The 18,892-nt window shown below is 48.9% G+C and overlaps 1 protein-coding gene across 1 annotated transcript in view; it reads right to left on the bottom strand.

Moving 5' to 3' along the window:
- Window positions 1-412: 412 nt before the first annotated feature.
- Window positions 413-18,892, bottom strand: part of MAML3 (mastermind like transcriptional coactivator 3) — a 255,096-nt gene continuing 236,616 nt past the window's right edge. The window contains exons 3-5 of the mRNA XM_068404020.1: window positions 10,605-10,847; window positions 7,880-7,967; window positions 413-4,541 (exon numbers count right to left, since the gene is read on the bottom strand). Of these exons, the coding sequence (XP_068260121.1) occupies window positions 3,550-4,541; window positions 7,880-7,967; window positions 10,605-10,847 (1,323 nt within the window). The 3' untranslated portion in view covers window positions 413-3,549. The remainder of the gene's footprint in view (window positions 4,542-7,879; window positions 7,968-10,604; window positions 10,848-18,892) is intronic.

Raw genomic sequence — 18,892 nt, 5'->3', positions numbered from 1 at the left:
GCATGCATCTTTATGCTTCCCCAGTTTCCCCATCTCTTCTTTCCAGCTTCTACGTCCAACCCCGCATCTCCCTTCTTCCACCCCACTTCGCCTCCCCAGATCTCAGTCACAGGACTCGTACATGTTGGGCTCTCCATCTTGTGTCCTCCCCTGGAAGCACTTCCCTATGCCTTACTTTTGCTCCCTACATGGAGTAAACACAAAAGCCTGGAGCTGCCACCTCTAACGGGACCAATTACAGACCAGCTCCCCCCGTGGCAACCGCCCGAGCGCAGACCTCACCTCAGAGCACAGGCAGTTGTGATGGCTCACCTTGCAGCCACGCAGAAACCCTGGGGCCAAAACCAGGCCCCCCGGAAGATCATCCACTGAGGCGCAGGACTGGAGCAAGAGATGATCCTATAAACCAGCCTTGTATATGACTCAGATAACCATCTTTTATTTGTTTTTTTGTTGTTGTTGGTTTTGTTTTGTTTGTTTTGTTTTTTTTTCTTTAAAAGTGGTATGTTAACATCAGGTCTTTTTCTACATTTTCAGAGCTCTGTACAGGTCTTAAAAGGAAATAAGCAATGCTTAATGTACAAAGTAAAAACAGAAAACTAGAAAAATCTGAATAAAATGGAGCAAGTTGCTGTCAGGGATACAGTACAAATTAGTAAATAGATGTCATCTGAAGTGCAATACCACTGCAGTAAGGATGAGTTAAGGAATGAAATAAAAATACTCTATTTTAAACAAACAGTATATATATATATTTTTATATGTATATATTTTACAGATAGTAGACCCAGTGATATCTGTAGAATTGTAAAAACATATTTACAAATAACTTTCTTTTTTTTAACATTACATATACATCAGCACCATAGTAAGAAAGAAAAAAAAAAAAACCCAACCCCAAATCTATTAAAATCTACCTCTCTAGTACTTGGTCCCAGTACGGAGTATTTGGAGGAAGCTTTACAAAGACAACAGAGACTCAGCCTTCGTCACCATTTACTCACCAAAGCCTGCATCTCCCTCACACACACGGATTTGCACCTGGCTGCTGTGTGGTGGTTGTATGTTTCTAAACCCCCGTTTCCCAGCTCTGCGTTGGCAGGCAAGCTCCGGTCACTCGCACTCGAGAAAGGGGTGCTGTGCCGTTCCCAGTGCCATCCCCTGCCTCCTCGTCCCGGCACACCTCTGTCTTACGGGGCAGGACAGGTACCTGCTACACCAGCTCGTCGCTCCCTCACCCACACGCTTACGCAGACACACATGGATGCATGACGTCCTCGTCCCTTCAGGTACCGTTTCTCATTGCTTGCCTATCCCTTCCATTCAGGCTAGTCCGACCAAGAGCCACCTACCCCCAAGACAGACCGAGAACTTTGGCTGGTGCTCTCTCTGACTGAATTAGGGCCCAACCCAGCTCCTGCTGAAGCAGCGGACAGGCAAACCCCTATCATCTTCAGTAGAAACTGGAACAGGTCCTTGTGTGGTATTTTAAAAAGGGGTTAGCTAAAAGAGATGTAACTAAAGCATTTTTTAAAAAATTTAGCAGTCAGGGCAAGCTGGATTGCTAGCTCACCTTGACCAGCTAGTCCACGTTAAAAATGCAGCTTGTCCTGCCTACGTTATAGCATTTAAAACAGATACTTCCCCTCATCTAGGTAAGCCCTGCAAGGGAACCATAATGGGGCATTGAGATGGTTCCAGGCCCATTTTGCTCCTGCTTCTTAACGTGATGCATATCTGTGCTCCACAGGGAAGGGCAGGACTTGAAAATGCAAGGTGCCAAGGCCCTCTGCTCCAGTGGATTTCAGCGGCTCAGCACTCCACATCACCAGGCCCAAGGAGAGCAGCGCACAAGGAGGTAATCGGTAGCTGGATAGTTGGTACTGGTAGTTGTATGCTAGAGACACTTTCGCTGCAGAGCACATCTTATGGCTCACAGAGGCCAGCGTTAGGCCAGAGGTTCACAAACTTTTTGGACTGTGGATCACGTTAACATTTTTTTATGCACCACTATATACCCTGATAAGCATCTCTAAGCTGAAAACACTAAAAAGGCGATAGGTTTCAGAGGACAGCTTACCTCAGGCACAGACTGCAGCTTGGGCGCCTCAATACTGTGCGAGACATATCACAGCTTTGTGGCAGCGCTGCCCAGCACTGGTCCACACAGTGGAGACAGTGATATGTCGAAATTACCTAAAAGCTGATTTGGGCAGACCCCATATTTGTAATAACTATGTCAATTATTTTACCCATTCCTGAATGATCTTTATGGTAGTCCTTCATTGGTTCCCGTTCTTCAAATACTGCAGTGAATTTTGTTCCAGCCAACCAGAGAGATTAGACCAAACATCTGTTTAAAACTGAAGATCAGGTTGCATGCAACATCACATCGAGAGCCCGGACACCCCAGGGTAATACTACCCACCAACCTTGCACTTCTCAAGAGAAGAGAAGCTCATTCTGCGTGCCAAACCCTCCCTGTACGTTTTCTCAAGCCTGTTTTCTCCTCCCCTGCCTGCTCCTTTGCGGCAGCTGTTGCTCACCTGAAAAAAAAGTGCAGCCAGCTCACCTCGCTTTACACGGAAGGAGAGGAGGAAAAGGAAGTGAACTGAAAACATACTGGGGAGGAAGGAGGGAGAGGGACCTGCTTAGGACTTACACTGATGTCTCTTGGTACCTCTTAGCCCTTTCACACCATTCGTAGCTGCTGTTCTGCACCCCCAGGCAGCAGATACACACCAAAGTGCTCTGACGGGGAAGCACTATTGCGAGTCCCAAGGGGACTACACAGCTCAGTAAGTTAACCTACCCACCTGAGCTATCTCCCCAGCACTCCCATAATCAAACTGTCCTCACCGCACTGCCAAATTTACAGTCTCCTACACTTTTATGGGATTTTTATCACTCTGCAGTGAAAACTGTGACCTCCCTGTGACTGTTTAGGTTTGTCACATGTGGGCTGCACTCTCCCTTGGGACAGCCCAGAGCTGGCCCTGTGGGCCTGGCCATGGCTCACCAAGACCTGCTTACCCCTGGAGTTAAGCCCATTTCCAATCAGGGCCTGTGCAATTGCCCACAGACATCTTTAAGCTTTGCTCCCAGCTGTTTTCATCTGCTCCCCTGAAAGCTGCAGTGTTTACAGTTACATGAGGTGGGAGATATCGGGACCACCCCATACCACTGTGCAATGAAGCCTCCTTTCAGTGGGAAAAGACCAAGTTTTCCCAACCAGAGGCATCAACTGGCTTTTCCAGTTTCCCCATCCTGCCCCCCACACACACATACACACAGAGCGGGTGCTGCCACGCAACGGAGATTGCTTGGTGGAAGTCTTGGGATGCCGATGTTTTCATCGTCCCCTGAATCTTCCAAAGTTGGCTACAGATCAGCTCAGTTTGCACGATTAAAACCAAAAGAAAACAAAATAACCCCAAACCAAACCAATTCAAACCAAAAAAACAACAATCCAAGGATGGGGAGAACATCCAACTCTCTCTTTTCTTTTGTCAAACGTAACAACCAAAGCTCCAGACTATACAAGCCCATTCACTGGGGGTTTCCAAACAACTCATCAAGTTCTTGTATCCACTCATCCCCTGGTCCGCTCTTAATGATGGAGTCCACAAGGTCTGCGCCCTCTGCTAAACTGGAGAATGACCCCCCTGCTCCTTCATTACTGTAGTTGTAAGATATGTCCTGAGTGGGATTCCTCTCGTAGGCCTGGCCTTGGCTGCTCTGAGCAAAGTTACCACCTGGCATTTGCTGTGTCGGAGGCTGACTAAAGCCAGACATCGTGGGGACCCCTTGGCTTATTGCAGGCATTACCATCGGCCTGGCCTGGCTGGCTCCTTGTTGCCCTGGTAGTGGTTGCAGCAACTGTCTTCCCATCGCTGGGTTCAGGGCTCTGACTGTTCCACTCGTGTCCACAACCGTCTGATTAAGCACCTGTGGGAAATGCTGCTTGGACAGCCGCGGCTGCCCTGACTGCATCGGGTACGTTGTGCCGTTATTGAAGGGCCCCATTTCGCTGCTAGTCCTTCCAGGTATACCTTGTAAGCCTCGCTGCTGCCAGTTTTGTGTTCCTTGAGGGACAGTCCCCATCAGGTTTTGAAGTCGTGGTGCTTGTGGCCTGGGTAAGACCTGGCCCACAGGTCCTTTCATCTGCTGCTGATGCTGGGGAAGAGCAGAGTTTACCAGCATGTTCTGACCAAAATTGCCAACCATTCCCACCGCTTGTCCAGAGGCAGGCTGCCTCGTTCCCTGGCCCGTGTTATGTGCCATGTTCATGCCACTTTGGTTTGGGTGCTGCAACATTTGGCTCATCCCTGTGCTCATACTGTACATTCCTGGCTGGCTGGAAGAGGCGTTGCTGTAGGGAGCCATGCCCATGTCTGACTGGCCTGCGGTCGTGGGCAGTGTGCTCGTGTTCTGGGAGGGACCCATTGCCATCATGCTCGCGTTCTGGGCCATCATTCGGGATGTCCTCATGCTCTGGAGTGCTGCTTGGTTTCTCACAGCTGCTATGTCCTGGGGAGAACCTACACCAAAAAGGGAGGCAGGTAAGAAAAAACCACAGCCCTGTAAATCTTAATTAACACATCTTTGCATAAGAGAGAATCTGTAGGAGCCTTCTGCATCACAGTAGGGCTTCAGATTGCTGTGCCTTCTGAGTGAATAAATTATTGTTTCATGTGAAGGTTAGCAGAGAGCTAGAAGGTTATCCATCCTTGAGAGGTGTGCTGGCTGCCTAATGCTAGTTGCATTTCAGACATTATTTGTTCCCCACCTCGCTCTGGCTGCAGCCTCTGTCCTGACCTGCCAAGTCCCCTCTCCTTGAAGCTGAGAGTCAACACAGCTCAAGTGCTTTCCTAAACAGGAATTGCTGGTCGTGTTATGTATTCAGTTTGTGAAGCGGGACACTGCTCAGCAGAGAATGCCATCGATGCAGACGAGCAGCCTAATTTCCCTTAAAGCCTAAAATGAGGCTGGCAAGGTTAAAAGGCCAATGATTTACTCACTAAGTAATTCTCAATTATGATAACTTTGGGATGTGCACCCAAAGGGATTCATGGCTTCAGATTCTTAAGAATCGAGGCAACACGATTGCATGCATGATGCATGATTACAGCCATGGTTGCCTCCCTGATGATGACCTACTCGGGTACCTAAGCTAGACAGCCACAGGAGCTGCAGGGCTAAAGTAGCCCTGCCTTTCTCTTAGTTTCACTAGCACCACAGATTAAAATTTTAAGAAGTGACCTAGGAGTCAAAGTCCCCTTTCAAAAATAAATGTGAATCTCTCTCTTTTTGTCCATATTTTTTCCCCAGGACCAGTGACAATGTGCACCCTCCTCCATGTAAAAATTAGTCCCCAAGACTTCAAAGTTGTATATGCACTGTGGTTCAGTAGCACTTAATCTTCTTCAGATAAGCCTAATTCAGCTTCTACCAAGCAAATGAGAAAGCTTCCACTGGCCTTGTTCAATGGCAGCAAAGCAGCTGAATTTCAGTTTATCATTTGAAGCTCTCTTTTAAATATCTCCATTGTCTTTCAAAAGGAAGCCTTGAAAATGGAAATGTCAGGCTCAGAAGGCCAATCAATTTTTCAGTAGCTCAGGAGGCATAAATGAATGGATTTTCTATATCATTGTTACTGATTAAGTCTATGGAAAGAAGAAAAATTGTTTTTTGTGGACATTTAAAGCAGGGAGAGTGTATTATTGAATCGATATTATAAGCACATTTTACTCCACCTTAGGCCAGTGATGGGAAACCAGAAAATCCTAACCTTGCTAAATTCCACACGGTGGCAGATAACTGAACCATGCTTGTGTCTTCCTTTCAGGGGTAGGGGGAGCTATTGATTTCCGAGAAGCCAATATGCTTCTGTATTTACTGTCTTGATTTAAAAACACTTACCATAGCTCTGATTATGCCATGGGTTCATTGTGGTTTTGAGTCACTACCATACCGAACTAAATACAATACTCTGCAGGTGAAGCTCAGAGCATGAGGCACACAATTACCACCAGCTCAAACGTTATTAAATATGAGACGTAAATACAAAATGGTTCCTTTAAGAGTCATAAACTGTACAACAAAATCTGAACCTTCTGAAATCAGCCCCTACATGTTGTCCTTCGGTGGCAGACAACATACTTGAACATCTGTAGAGAATAAAGAATAGGGGGCCCCGTTATTTACGTTGGCTTGGTTCCCATGATAGGTATGAATAAAGGAGGTGTGATCCCTGTAGTTCTGCACACGTGATGCAGAGGATGGCTACGTCTCCTTTTTGCTGTGGCAGGATAAGCTTCTGGAGGATGCTTTTAGCCCAACTCTCCAACGTGTAGATAAATGAAACATTTTGTAGCATGAAGAGGGACCATCTGGATCTCTCTTGCACAGGGCAAATATAGTGGCAGCTTCTACTTTATCTATGCTATCAGTTAAACTGTTTTTTTAATGACTGGGGTCTCCTCAGATTTTCTTAGTTTAGATCACCTCCTTTGCCATGATTCGAAGCTGTGTCTTTTTGCTATGATTCCAGCAAGTGCTTAAGTGCACAGATATCGATAAAACTCAATGCATCTTTAGCTATTTTTTAATTGAAAACGACAGTTGAAAACCTCCAAAGGAGTCACTACCAGCAAGTGGTTCGTGTACTACTTTTGTGAACTACCGTGCTTGGCATAAGAGGCAAGAGTTCAGAGAAGAAGTAGTTAAAAGAGAGATGCAACAGATTTAAAGATTTTGGGCCACCTTCTGGTCTCACTTACACATAACCTATTGCACTTGATTACATTCTTGTGACTAAATAGGAAAAAGGGTGAAATATTTATATCTAAATTAGCTCATTTATGATAATTAATTCCTTGCTCTGTCAGATTAGCCTAAACTCTCTTCTGCATTTCTTTTACATAAAACATATGAAGGCAAGGTTTCAAAAAAGCATTAACGTAGAAAGATTTTACATGTGCAACTCATGGTGATGCACACACACATATTTTGATTTTGCAAATGAATTATTGGGAAAAATTTCATTTTGTATAGGATTTAAGCTGCCAAAGATAAGAATGAGCAGGTGATTACAGAAGGAGCCACCCTGATATAGACCAGCAGAAGATTTGGCTGCCTTTGGGTACGAGAGCTGCCATATGCTTTCCTCCCTTGTTTTCTGTTGCAGCTACATGACACCATGATGAACATACAGCACAAGTGCATGTTTGTTTCACGTCTATTTAGAATCCATGGTAAGTGAAGACATTCTGCTGATGCTTTGCACCTAAAAAGCTCAGAATTAACTTCTTTTCCTAAGCCAAAATGATTGTCCTTACATTCTTCAGTTATCTGCAGGCACACTGAAATAATACTTGCTTTTTTTGAGAACGTTAAAAAGATCTCCATTTTCATCTCGGATATTTCACTGTGTTTCCCGCACCTGATATTTATCAGACACTTCTCCAGATAAAGATGACCTCTCTGAAATTCCCTGCTCATCAAATTAGATAAAGTGGGGAACGAAGAGGAATAAAACCAAGATACAGTGAGAGACACTAGCTGAAAAAAAAGGCATAATGAGAGTGGAGGCAAACAAGATAAATCCATAGAATCCAGATGTCAAAGAGGCCAAAGAAACATCAAATAAAACATGCAGCTTTTGCTGAGGGGAGCAGAAAGGATATTAGAAACTTAACTAAATACACAAACCTGGGCATTCCCCTTTGGTAAAATATGTGGTATGTGCAAGGGTGCAACAGCCTAACTTCCTATTCTAGCACCCTGCTTAAAGCCTGGCGTTCACAAAGCGCATGAACTTTCACGTGCCCACTACAGGGCCATTGACTCAATATAGCAAAAAGAATTTGACTTTTACCTTGGAAGTGATTGACCTGTTGCACCGGATACGGGCTCCGCTGTTGCTGCAGATGCTGCCGAGGCAAATGTGACTGCTGCTGCAACTGCTGGAAATGAATGAGGGAAAGAAAGCAGAAGAGAAAAAGATGATTAATTAATCAGTGAGCTGAGAAAGGGGCTGCTGGCACAAGTATCACAGCAGAACTGCAGCGTTTCTTATCTAGCAAGCTGTTCTGGAGAGACAAGCAGAGTCATTTGAAGAGTCCTCCTGAGAGCACTTGGGCTACTCAGCACACAGACTCCTTCTGGTTCAAAAAGGAACAAGCACTGAGGCTAACATCATCTCTCCTTACTTACAACCACTTCATCTTGACCTCTACAGCACGAACTTAACCGTCTTCATGCTGAAAGGAGAGGGAGGGATATGAAATAACTTTGCTCACCTAGGTCTAAGGGCAACTGTAGCCACACACCCTTTCCTTCCCCCAGCCCTGCTAAGGTCTAGAGGTTTGTGTTGCTGGTACAAGACTTCCCTCCACCTCTGCACTTCAAAGCACTCAGCTGCAAGGAGTACTGCATCCTGACCTGAGCACTGCAGCCTAGGACCATTCTCTAGCCAAAACAGAAACAGCTACTAAGGCACGTTTCCTCTTGTGCGTCAGTGAATGACATTTGGGGAGCAGGTGACTGCAAAATGCCTCCCTCCCTTGATCTGGCCCACACGGCTCCTCTGTGGTTATTTTCTATGAATACTCAGGCATGCAAAACAGAATCAAGGGCTGATTATAAAAACAGAGAGTGTGTTTACCAGAGCTTTCAAGGCCAAGGGTATACTTGACTAAGCAATTACTAAAAGGACATGTCTTGGTGCTTCATCTGCAGCTGTATAAATGCTGTGTCTAAAAAACAAGGATGTGTAACGAAGGCCAGAAAATAGCAAAGGTAGGAAAGAAGCAAGTACTAATCCCTGTGTTCATAAATATGTGTTACAAACTATCAAAAAGGTAAAGGGAACCTCATTAGGCACAAAACACCCAAAAGCTAGGAGCCTGAGGACTGTGACTTAGCCACTTTTCATCTATGCCAGCACACTTGACGGCCACAGTCTTGTGTTTTTTCTACACTTGTAAGCTTGCCTTCAGCAGCCAGGCCAGTGACTGGCTCTTGGGTTTCTGCACTTGAACTGGCCTAATCCGTCACGGCGGAACACGACTGCATCCTCACTCTTCTGCACTTGTTCACCTCTGAACCAATTCATGCAGCTTTACCCTGGATATTTCCAGGAGCATCCTTCCTGTTCATTCCAGGTGAATTTTTCTGCTTCTCAAGAGGACCATGAGACGAGGGGAAGGCTGTCAGTATTTGTGTGGTTATACAACATGCATAAGCTCTAACTCAAATTAAAGCAGACCCCAGGTCTTAAACTGTATTTCCCCAGCGAGATAGGTGAAGCCAAGCTTAAAGCAACTCCTGACCTCTCGGAACATTTTCTAGGCAGCATTAGGGGACTGCAAGTTTAAGCCTGGGTATGAGCTTACAGGAACTGAACAGTGCGACATTCCACTGACATTCTCCTGGGTCGCTTTTAAACTACAGCTGAGTTAAACATGCATAAAACATCACCCTTCAGACCAGGTAATTTAACATCCCTATTGCAAAGCCCAAGGGCTCCAGAAGCCAGGTGACAGGCTCCAGTGCAGCAGTCCCCCACTGCCACTGCAAGAGGTGGTTTTACTGTTCTCCTACTTCAGCTTCTGGTTCCCCCCTCGATGCTGCCTCTCCTTTGTGCTGACATAATTGCTCATACTGGTACGTGATAAACCAGATTAAGGAATTGATCTGGGTAAATACTAACTTTTTTCCCTCTACTAGTGTCTCCATTTAGCCCACACCCAGGGCTAAACAACAACCAGTTGTTCTATCACCCAATGATCCCTCCCCAGCCCAGAAAGGGAATTGGGAAAAGGAGGGCGACTCATGGGTTGAAATTTAAACAGATTTAATAAAGTAAGAAAACCAATATTTATACTAACACCAAAGACACAAGATTATACTTAGCTCATAGAGTAGTGGCAAGTCCCTCCAGGGAGAGTAACCATTGAGAAGAGGAGAAGGAGGGAGAGAAGAGCAGAGTAAAAACCCCCCATCCCCCTCAAGCTTTCCCATTTATAGTGAACGTGAGGTTAATGTTATAGAATACACCTGTGGGCCAGCCTGGGGCAGCTGCCCTGGCTTTCACTGCTAATGGCCTTGATCACCATCCCACAGCTGGCCACAAACTGAAATAAAATGTAACAGAAAAGTGATTCTATAAATTTTATGCCTGCAAAACCAGGACAATTAGGTTGCTTTTAACCCATGTCAATTCTTTGTCCCAAATCACTGCACGGCTGTATGTAGCTTTTGCCAGTGCAAGACCATAATCAGAGGTAGGGGAGAAGACCAGCAACTGTAACCATGACAGAGACTGCTTCTGCCAGAGTAAATGCCCCATGAGATACCAGGTTAAGGGCTAACTTTTCTGGTGTCTAAAATCCCATGCGACTGTCAAGCCCACTGCTGGGAACATGGGCAATACCTGCCAAGCTAACGGTAGGACTGAGGCAGACGCCTCTTCTTTGGTAACCATTGCTGAAATACCACAATATGAGCCACAGAGAGAGAATTACCAAACACAGAAGGAAGGGCTGGTGTTGCGCTGTCTCTAGCGCTCATGCTCTCATACCAGCATACATAGACACTACCTGCTCCGCTAGGATCTGCTGCTGCTGCTGCCTTTGCTCTCTTAGAAACTGTTGCTTCTGCTGCTCTATCACGTGGAGCTGGGCTCTCTGCTCAATCAGCATCTGCTTCATGATGGCCGCTTGAGGTTGGTTTCCCAGGAAGGGACCCCCAGAGCTCGTGCCTGTGACCACGCTGCTGGAGCCCGGGGGGACAGAAGGCTGCATAGGCCCTGTGGTCCGAGACAATCCCACTTGATGCTGCTCCTGTGCAAAGAGAGAGAGAAGGCCACGTTACTCAGGGTGCTCAACGGGCAAGGGAAATTATGGCTCATTAACAACAAGTATTGAGTCTGTGGGTGAGGACTGGAGCTTGAAAAAAGTAAGAGTCCTCAGAAAGACGCTCGTAGCTTGTGACCAAGCCGTGGGCTGTTCTCCCCAGGGAGCAGGTGGCAGGTTCCTCCTCTCTCCTGCAGTTCAAAGCCCCCTCAGGTAAAGCAAGAGCGCTTTACAATTCATTAATAATAAAATAATAAAGTTGTGTACTAGGTTTGTTTTCATTCAGGAGATGTAACTTCAGAGATAGGTTTTTCTAAACTTCTTCCTCCTCATCATGGAGAAAAGTATATTTTCTCTCCCTTTCCATTTACCTTTTTCCACAACGGCAGTTTCTCACAGTCGTCTAGATTGAGGAGCTGAGGTTTTAGGCACACAGAAGGAATAGCGGGAGCTGGCAGCATTAATTTGCCCCATATTGCACCAGAACCTCAGGATTTAACCACATGAAGTGTTTATTTAAGCCTTCCCTCCCGCAGCAATGGGCCAAAAGCGCGTAGCTGAAAGGACGCAGAGCGCGCGATGCCACAGACACCTCCTAAACCCACCCTGCTCTCTCTTTATGTTTCTAACCCAATTTGCTGCCCTTTAGTGCTAGGAAAACGAAGCAACAGAAGGCCGGGGGTCAATCTCAAACCCTCCTCTCTCCGCCCGCCCTCCACCGGGCGCCAGCCGGGGGCTGCGCGGGGCCCGGGGAGCCCTCCCCCACCCAGCCCGCGGGGAGCCGCACGCCACTCTCCCGGCGGAGCGCCGGGGTTTTGCCCCAGCACCGTGCCCGCCCTGCCCCCCCGCTGCTGCCCGGGGAAGCGGCGGCCACCGGCACCGCCCGCCGGCCGGCAGGTGTCGCTGCCCGCCCGCGGCCCGGCCCGGCGGGGCCCCGGCCGGCGGAGCGGGACCGGCCTCTCCCCGGTGCGGGTCGGGGCGGGCCTGGGAGCGGCGGGACCCCACCCCCCGCGGGCAGCAACGGAGCGGGCGTGGGACGGCGGGGAGCGCTGCCGGGGGTCCGCAGCGGTACCCACAGCTCGCGTCTTCGCTACTGCCCCCGCAGCGGGGGGGTCCCGCGGCCCGGTAACACGAGGCTGCCCCGGGAGCACGGAGCCTGCAGCAACCCAGCGCCTGCCGCCAGCCCCGCTCACGAACAGATGGCCAGCCGGGGCCCTAATTAAGCAAATGACGGTCTGGGGGTTTGGTTACCACGCGGCGGGTGTAGCGCTGTTCCCCAGCCCATGCTCCGGGCGCTCCTCGGTGTGAAGAAGCTCAAGGATTTGCTTTTCTCTCCCACCCGACAGTCCCTGAGCGCCGCGCAGGCCCGTGCCATGTGCTGCCCCTGCGACAGAGCAGCTCTGCTCCGTGTCCCCTGGGTCACGCCCGCAGCGGGCGCTCAGCCAGCGTGGGAGCCCCGGAGCCCCCGGGCCGGCACCCCTCGCTGCGGGGCTGGGTCCACGCTCTGCCCTGCCCCGGCACCGCTCACACCCACCGCCGGGCACCCTGCCCTCGCCATCCCGCCCCCAGCACTTCATCAGCGCCCAGCTCTCTGCACCCCGGCCTGGGATGCGTGGGGACTGCCCGGTGGGGGAGAGATGGGTAACGCTGGGGTTAGCCCAGGCTGGCTTCCCCTAAGACAAAAACCTGCTCGGAGCTGCTCCGCAGGGCAGGACCGCCTTTTATCAGGGACTGGGAAAGCCACTAGCCCATACCGGCTGGTGGTGATACCAGTGCTCTTCACCTCTGCTGGGCTCAGGCAGCCAGAGTGCTGCCTGTTTGGCAGGACCAGCCTTAACATTTGCTCATTAGAACCTCTTTAATTGCTTTATAGATATCCGTACTCATTCAAAAACACTAACTTGATGGAAAGGACCTGTATCACTTTAGGATCCTTTGTGCAAGACATGCCAGGGTGAGGTTTAGATCAATCTGCTTCATTGACGGTTTGAGTTATGTCAATGACTGTGTGATTGGGAACGCATAGAAAAGTAATCGTATGATACCCACCCCAACCCAGTCAATGAAAGGGTTAAAATCAATGCTTGAGTGTAGCTTGGGAAATGAGGACCAGCCTTTCTGCATGAAGGTCAGGTTTTCAAGGACCCTTCTGAAGAAATAACAAGAAAACACAATTTGTCCACACCTCTACTTCGCACAGATATTCCCTGAAGGGCTCTCTGCTGAAAGGCAGCTCTCCGATATTTTGGTTCTTTCTCTTTTTTAACATCTGCCCTGGTTTGAAAGTTCCCTCCCTGCTCCTCTTTCCACTTCTCCACCGGTTCCATCTCATGCTGCACTTTACAACCTGGTCAAGCATCATCCCCACAGCACCGTAAGGGCGAGGCTGTGGCAGCTCTGGGGCTTCCCGGAGCCGGGGTCAGGGCAATGCACGCACTGACCACCCCTCAGCTGCTCTTGCACCGAACCCTTTCACAGAATCATAGAATGGTTTGGGTTGGAAGGGACCTTAAAGATCATCTAGTTCCAACCCCCCTGCCATGGGCAGGGACACCTTCCACTAGACCAGGCTGCTCAAAGCCCCATCCAGCCTGGCCTTAAACACTGCCAGGGAGGGGGCATCCACAACTTCTCTGGGCAACCTGTGCCAGTGTCTCACCACCCTCATAGTAAAGAATTTCTTCCTGATATCTCATCTAAATCTACCCCCTTTCAGTTTAAAACCATTACTGAAAGAGGACAGATTTAGATGAGCTATTATTCACCTGCCCCTGTCACTGAGCTCCCGCTTTCTTTGCTCGGGGGGGACACAGACATCAGCTGTCTCCAGCACAGCTGACGGTAAAGGCTTTTTCCTACCACCCCCTGGCTCTCCCCCTACTTCTGATGAAGTCATCAAGCTACAGATTGCATAACTGATGCACAGGACTATCTTGTGTTATACTGGGAGACGGGCCAACTGCTTCCATTTATAGACAAAAGCAATGCCACGCTGCCAAATAATGGAGCCTTTGCTGCAACCACTACAAGGAAAAAGAAAAGAGGGGGGAGAAAAAAACCCGGGAGCCAAAGGGCACGGCGTGAAGTGACATCACTCAGAGCTTCCTCCGCCGAGCCGCAGCGCACAGCTGCCTTTGGGGCTGCAGCCCGAGTCCTCACTGAATCGCCTTCAAAGCAATCTTATTACAGAACTACTGTCCTGGCTCTTACACACGCACGGGTACGGCTGAGCGACACGTCCACCCCGCGGTAATGCCGCAGACAGCGCTCTGTTCTGTATCGTACTGCATCATACGTTAATTCCAGAGTTTAAAAAGGAAAAAAAGCTTTGAAAAGAGCCCCATCGGCTGACAGAGCCCCGTGCGCTGTGCAGCAGCTGGAGGAAGTATGACGATTAGCACAAAGGTGTTACTTCCAGTGTTGTGTGTTTAGTCATGCTGAGGTACAAGAGTTTACCTACTCATAGTGAAAACTTCCTGTTCCCAGTTTGAACAACAGGTTTAAAGCCAGGCCTTCTTCATCAAGCCAGAACACCACGCTCCCGCCCGGAACATTTCTTCTCCTTTCCATTTGTTTTGGCAAAAGCTCTTCCCAGCCAATGATGAAAGGCCCCGGTGACATCACCCGGAGCAGCCCTGAGTTGTGTCCCCCGAAAATAGGAGCACAGCCCCAGCAAAAGGTCTCCTCAGGCATGAAGATGCTCCCTTGCACCTGGGAGCAGAGCTGTTGACCAAGAGCAGCTCTGCAGCCCAATACTGCTGATGTTGACCTCCGAGGAGGAGTTTGTACTGTCCTGCCCAGTCCTGGTGGCAGCACGGGGCCACGGTGGCTTCTGGGTGGCTTCAGCCACCCAGCCACAGGTGTGCACACCCACCCTCCTTCCACTGTTCCCTCTGGAGGTCCGACATGGAGATGAAATCTGGAAGTGGGCTGGGGGTACACGCGTGTGGCTGAGAACTGGTGATGAAAGAAGCAACACTGGGCTCTACACGGCTGCTTTTACAAACTACACCCGCTCCAGGCCCAGATGCAGCCTCACCACAGGAGCCGAGCACCAAGTCAAGCAACTCAGGCTAAGTGCAGCACTTACGCAGTTATAGAGCTTCAAAGCCAAACAAATCCAAGCTTCACTGACAACACTCTGCTCCTGCGCTGCCTGCCGGCTCCCTCACCCTCCTCCTGCACCCTGAGCCTTCCTGCCCCAAGACCTCCTGCTCCTCCTCCTCATTCCCTGCTGTCTCTTTTTCCTTCCTACACCCTCTGCTCTGCCCTTGCTTTTTCCTTTCTCCACCAACCGACACTGCTGCCTCTTCACTCTCCAGACACCCCCATCAGCACCCGGGGCTAACCAGCTCCTGGCCACCCATCACCTCCGCAGCTGACAGCGCTGGTACCCACAGCCTGACTCACCGTGTGACTCAGACCACCACCGCTCCGGAGGAATCCCCGGGGATCCAGAGCAGCAAGGGGACAACCCAGCTCCTTCCCCCAGGGCCCTGTGTGCATGTGGGCACGCACATACAGGGGTGCCCTGTGCGGGTGTAGGCATGTAGTCCCTGAAAAGAGTGACAAGATACCCTAGAATAGGAAACACGTGCTGTATTCTCAGGCTATCCCTCGTCAGCCTGTTACAGCTGGGAAGATGGCACAGGGCAACTTCTGATTTCCACTCTGGCTGTTTTCAACAACACACAAAGCCACTGTGTGCTACTCACAGGCTGCTAACAGCTCTCTCCTGATAACGGTGGCTCGTGCAGAGTTACACGCGCTCCAGCTGGGAAGAGGGAAGCTGCAGCTCCGCTGCGAGGTCCTCACCGAGGGGCAGGCGAAGCCGAGAGGCCAGTTACGGGAGGGCGGACCGTGCCAAGGCCTCTTCCCCTGACTCAGCCGTGCCACAGAGCGAGCTCAAACGCACACACTGGCCCTGGCTAAGCCCTCCTAGGGACCCTGCCAGGACCCCTCCTGTCTCTGCATTCTCAGCCACCCACTTTTAAAGCAGCCCAGGGACAGAATTGAGTGCTCGGCCCCTGGGAGCAAAACCAGGTATTGAAAGAGCCAAGGTGCCGTTCGTGGAGCCAGAAAAGAGCCACAATGTCCAAATGGTCAGCACAACATGTCTGGACAGGTTTTTATCGTGGCAGAGCACCCAGTAAGATGAACTTTTGTAGGGATTTGGCTGCTTAGTTAATGCCTGCATGGGAGCTGCCCTCTATTGATAATTTGATCCTTTGTTAAGCGATAGGAGCATAAATCCTGTGTCCTCCCAGTGTACTTCCAGGGATCTACTGGAGAGAGGGGATCCTCCACAGCAGTTCAGGGGTGATGTGTATGCATATATGTACATTTATGCACATTAAACAGAAGTGACTTTAAAAAGAGAACAAAAGGGAGTCGAAAAGGTATTTTGCTCTTTGTCTCAAATCTTAGATGCCTCTTCCTTATCACGCAGTGATTTATTCCTTCTGTATGTCATTCAATCTCCCAACTACAGCTAAAAGCAATCACACAATTTTCTTTCAGAACAAGCAGAACGACCACCAGCTGATGCCCCGAGAGCCAGGCAGCTGGGTGCAAGTAAGCGCAGGCAGGGACCAGCCAAGCCTACTCACATGCCCTCTGTGCACAGCCTGATGCTCAGAGCCCTCGGACGTGGTGAGCCGGCCCTGCTCCTGCTAAAGGCCAGGGGGGCAGAGCGGGGAAAGGGGCTTGTTCCAGCAACCGCTGGCAGAAATCGACAGAGGATGGGTATTCCACATCTGGGAACAAAGCTCTTCCCAAAAAGCCGAGGGAAGCAGAGACTTGAAAGCAGGGTCTTAACTTGCAAAACGGATAATCAGACATGAGCTCACTGTGCCGTTCTGTGGTATGTGAACTAATGCAATCCCTGAACATACAAAGAGTGGAAGAGCAAATAGAAGCCAGGAGGTGGCTTTTCCTGCGTACTACATTAGAAGAACGATACTAGAAAAATGTATACAGACGTCTACATTTTAGAGCCAGAGCAGAAAAAGAAGACACAAAAATTATTTGAGGCAGAAAGCAACTGTGAGTGACTTAAAGAGCTCAATCCATTTAGCTTACCACAAAGAAAACTGAGAGATGCTTTGACCATGGCGTATAAAAATACCTTCACATCCTTTAAAGAGTTCTTTTATCCAGTGAAGAAGGCAAAACCAGATAGAAGGGCTGGAAGCTGAAGACAGATTGAAATCAGAAAGAAGAATCAAATTTTTACACTATGATTTCATTACCCATCAGAAATGGCAGATCTCCACGTTTTGATGTCCTCGAGGATGACAGCCTTTCTGGATAAACACAGCTTAGTGGTGCTACTGAATGGCCTGCGATGTACGCGACAGAACAGCACTGTCTGCCCTGACTGCTGCCCAGCTCTGAGCTGCTGCTCCTGGGCACCCCGCACCAGGCTGGTGCCAGGCTGGTGCCAGGCTGGCAGGCACCTCTCCTTTATCGTGGGGCTCTTAGGTACTGCGTCTGTGTGTATAGATGTTAAAAAGGGGGTCTCCAACCTATTCCTGGGATCAAAAATATCACTCCAGTTCCATATACTATGTCACAGTAAAACACCATCTCCACCCAGTGTTTTCAGAGCAGCCTGAAAGCATGTTCCTATATTCCCCCAGAAATATTTCTATTAAATTCCTCCCAATGTTGTTACTCATTGTGTCTGGCAGGGATCTTAATCCTTCTCTCTAAATCAGGCTGCCCAGAGCAAAGCCACCTTTCACAGAATGGTACCATCTGACAGACTAAGGGAATTACAAATCCATTCATTTCAGACTTTTGGGAGTTTTTGCCTCGGAAGAGCCAGCGTACAGGACGAAGGGACGGAATATGCTGGTTTACAACTCCGACTCTGGCAGCCGGCTCTGCAGAGGAGATTGCTTCACCTATTTCCTCTGTCCTCCAGTCTCAGGGAGGGGCTACAAACCTCCCCTCTCTCCCCCGGCCCCCGGTTGCCATGGTCTTTCATACATTATCTGAGTGAACAAGATCCCTCTGACGGTTGACACCAGACCTCTGCATGCAGCCAATTTGTTTTCCTTTCACCTCCCTCCGCCTGCATCTCTCCTCCCCGTGTTTTCAATACAGTTTTTATTCTTTCCACAGAACAAACAGGATCTGTCAGGATCTGTGTATTTTTGTTTGTTCATCAGAGGGACTAATTTCTTCATTTCTGGTGACAAAGTAGATAACAAAGGGTTCTAAAATGAGCAACTGTTTTTCTAACACCATTGAAGAGCTAAAGACCATCAGAAGCTCATCTCAAAGACTATGAGGCGGAAGGGGCCATCGTTTCACCAGGTGGCACCCAAAGCCCTGCCTCCCCATGCACCCACTTCTGCTTCAGCACAGTGGCGTGACTCCACAAAACCCTGAGCGATGCTGGTGGCATTCAGAAATGCAGCGTTTCAACAGAATGCTATTGAACTTCAACCAGCGTAATTAAAACAGGCTCATTTCTCTCTTTCACAAATAACAACTCTCCCCTCCCCCAAGAAAGAAACCTTTGCAGGAGAAATAACTCCTGCTTTTCAGTTTTGTTTATCCTCAGTTTCACCAGCTCGTTCCAAGGTACGGAGCGTAATGATATAATGGTTGGGTTTGTGCACTGAGGAAGAACTGTTCATTTATCTCAAATAACTAGTTTCCTTGTAATTGCACTTTTTTATTGGTCATCTTATTTTTAGGAGAAAAAAAATGGATCAGCTCAAATTAAACCCAAAATAGCCTCTTTACATACATCTCTTAAAGGGAGAAAATAAGTACACAAATATAAAAATATTTGTGAAGTGTAAAATTAAGATGAGCTCCTCTTATTTGCTGTAATGAGTTACAAGTCCTGGCTCAAGCAGAGCCTCTTGCAAAGCTACAGTTATCACCTAGTACCCGCTTGGTCACCTATGGGACGGGAACCTCGCGGTCCTGGGCAAGTCCCCATGGATATGCCCATACACGCTGTGTATGGCAGGGGCTAGTGACTGTGCTACCAGCTGGCCCAGAGAGGCTGAGAC

Source organism: Nyctibius grandis, chromosome 6 (assembly GCF_013368605.1).
Source record: "Nyctibius grandis isolate bNycGra1 chromosome 6, bNycGra1.pri, whole genome shotgun sequence".
In the NCBI taxonomy this organism is placed as follows: Eukaryota; Metazoa; Chordata; class Aves; order Nyctibiiformes; family Nyctibiidae; genus Nyctibius; species Nyctibius grandis.
Note: the sequence above shows the minus strand (reverse complement) of the source record. Positions and strands in the feature narration are given on the sequence as shown.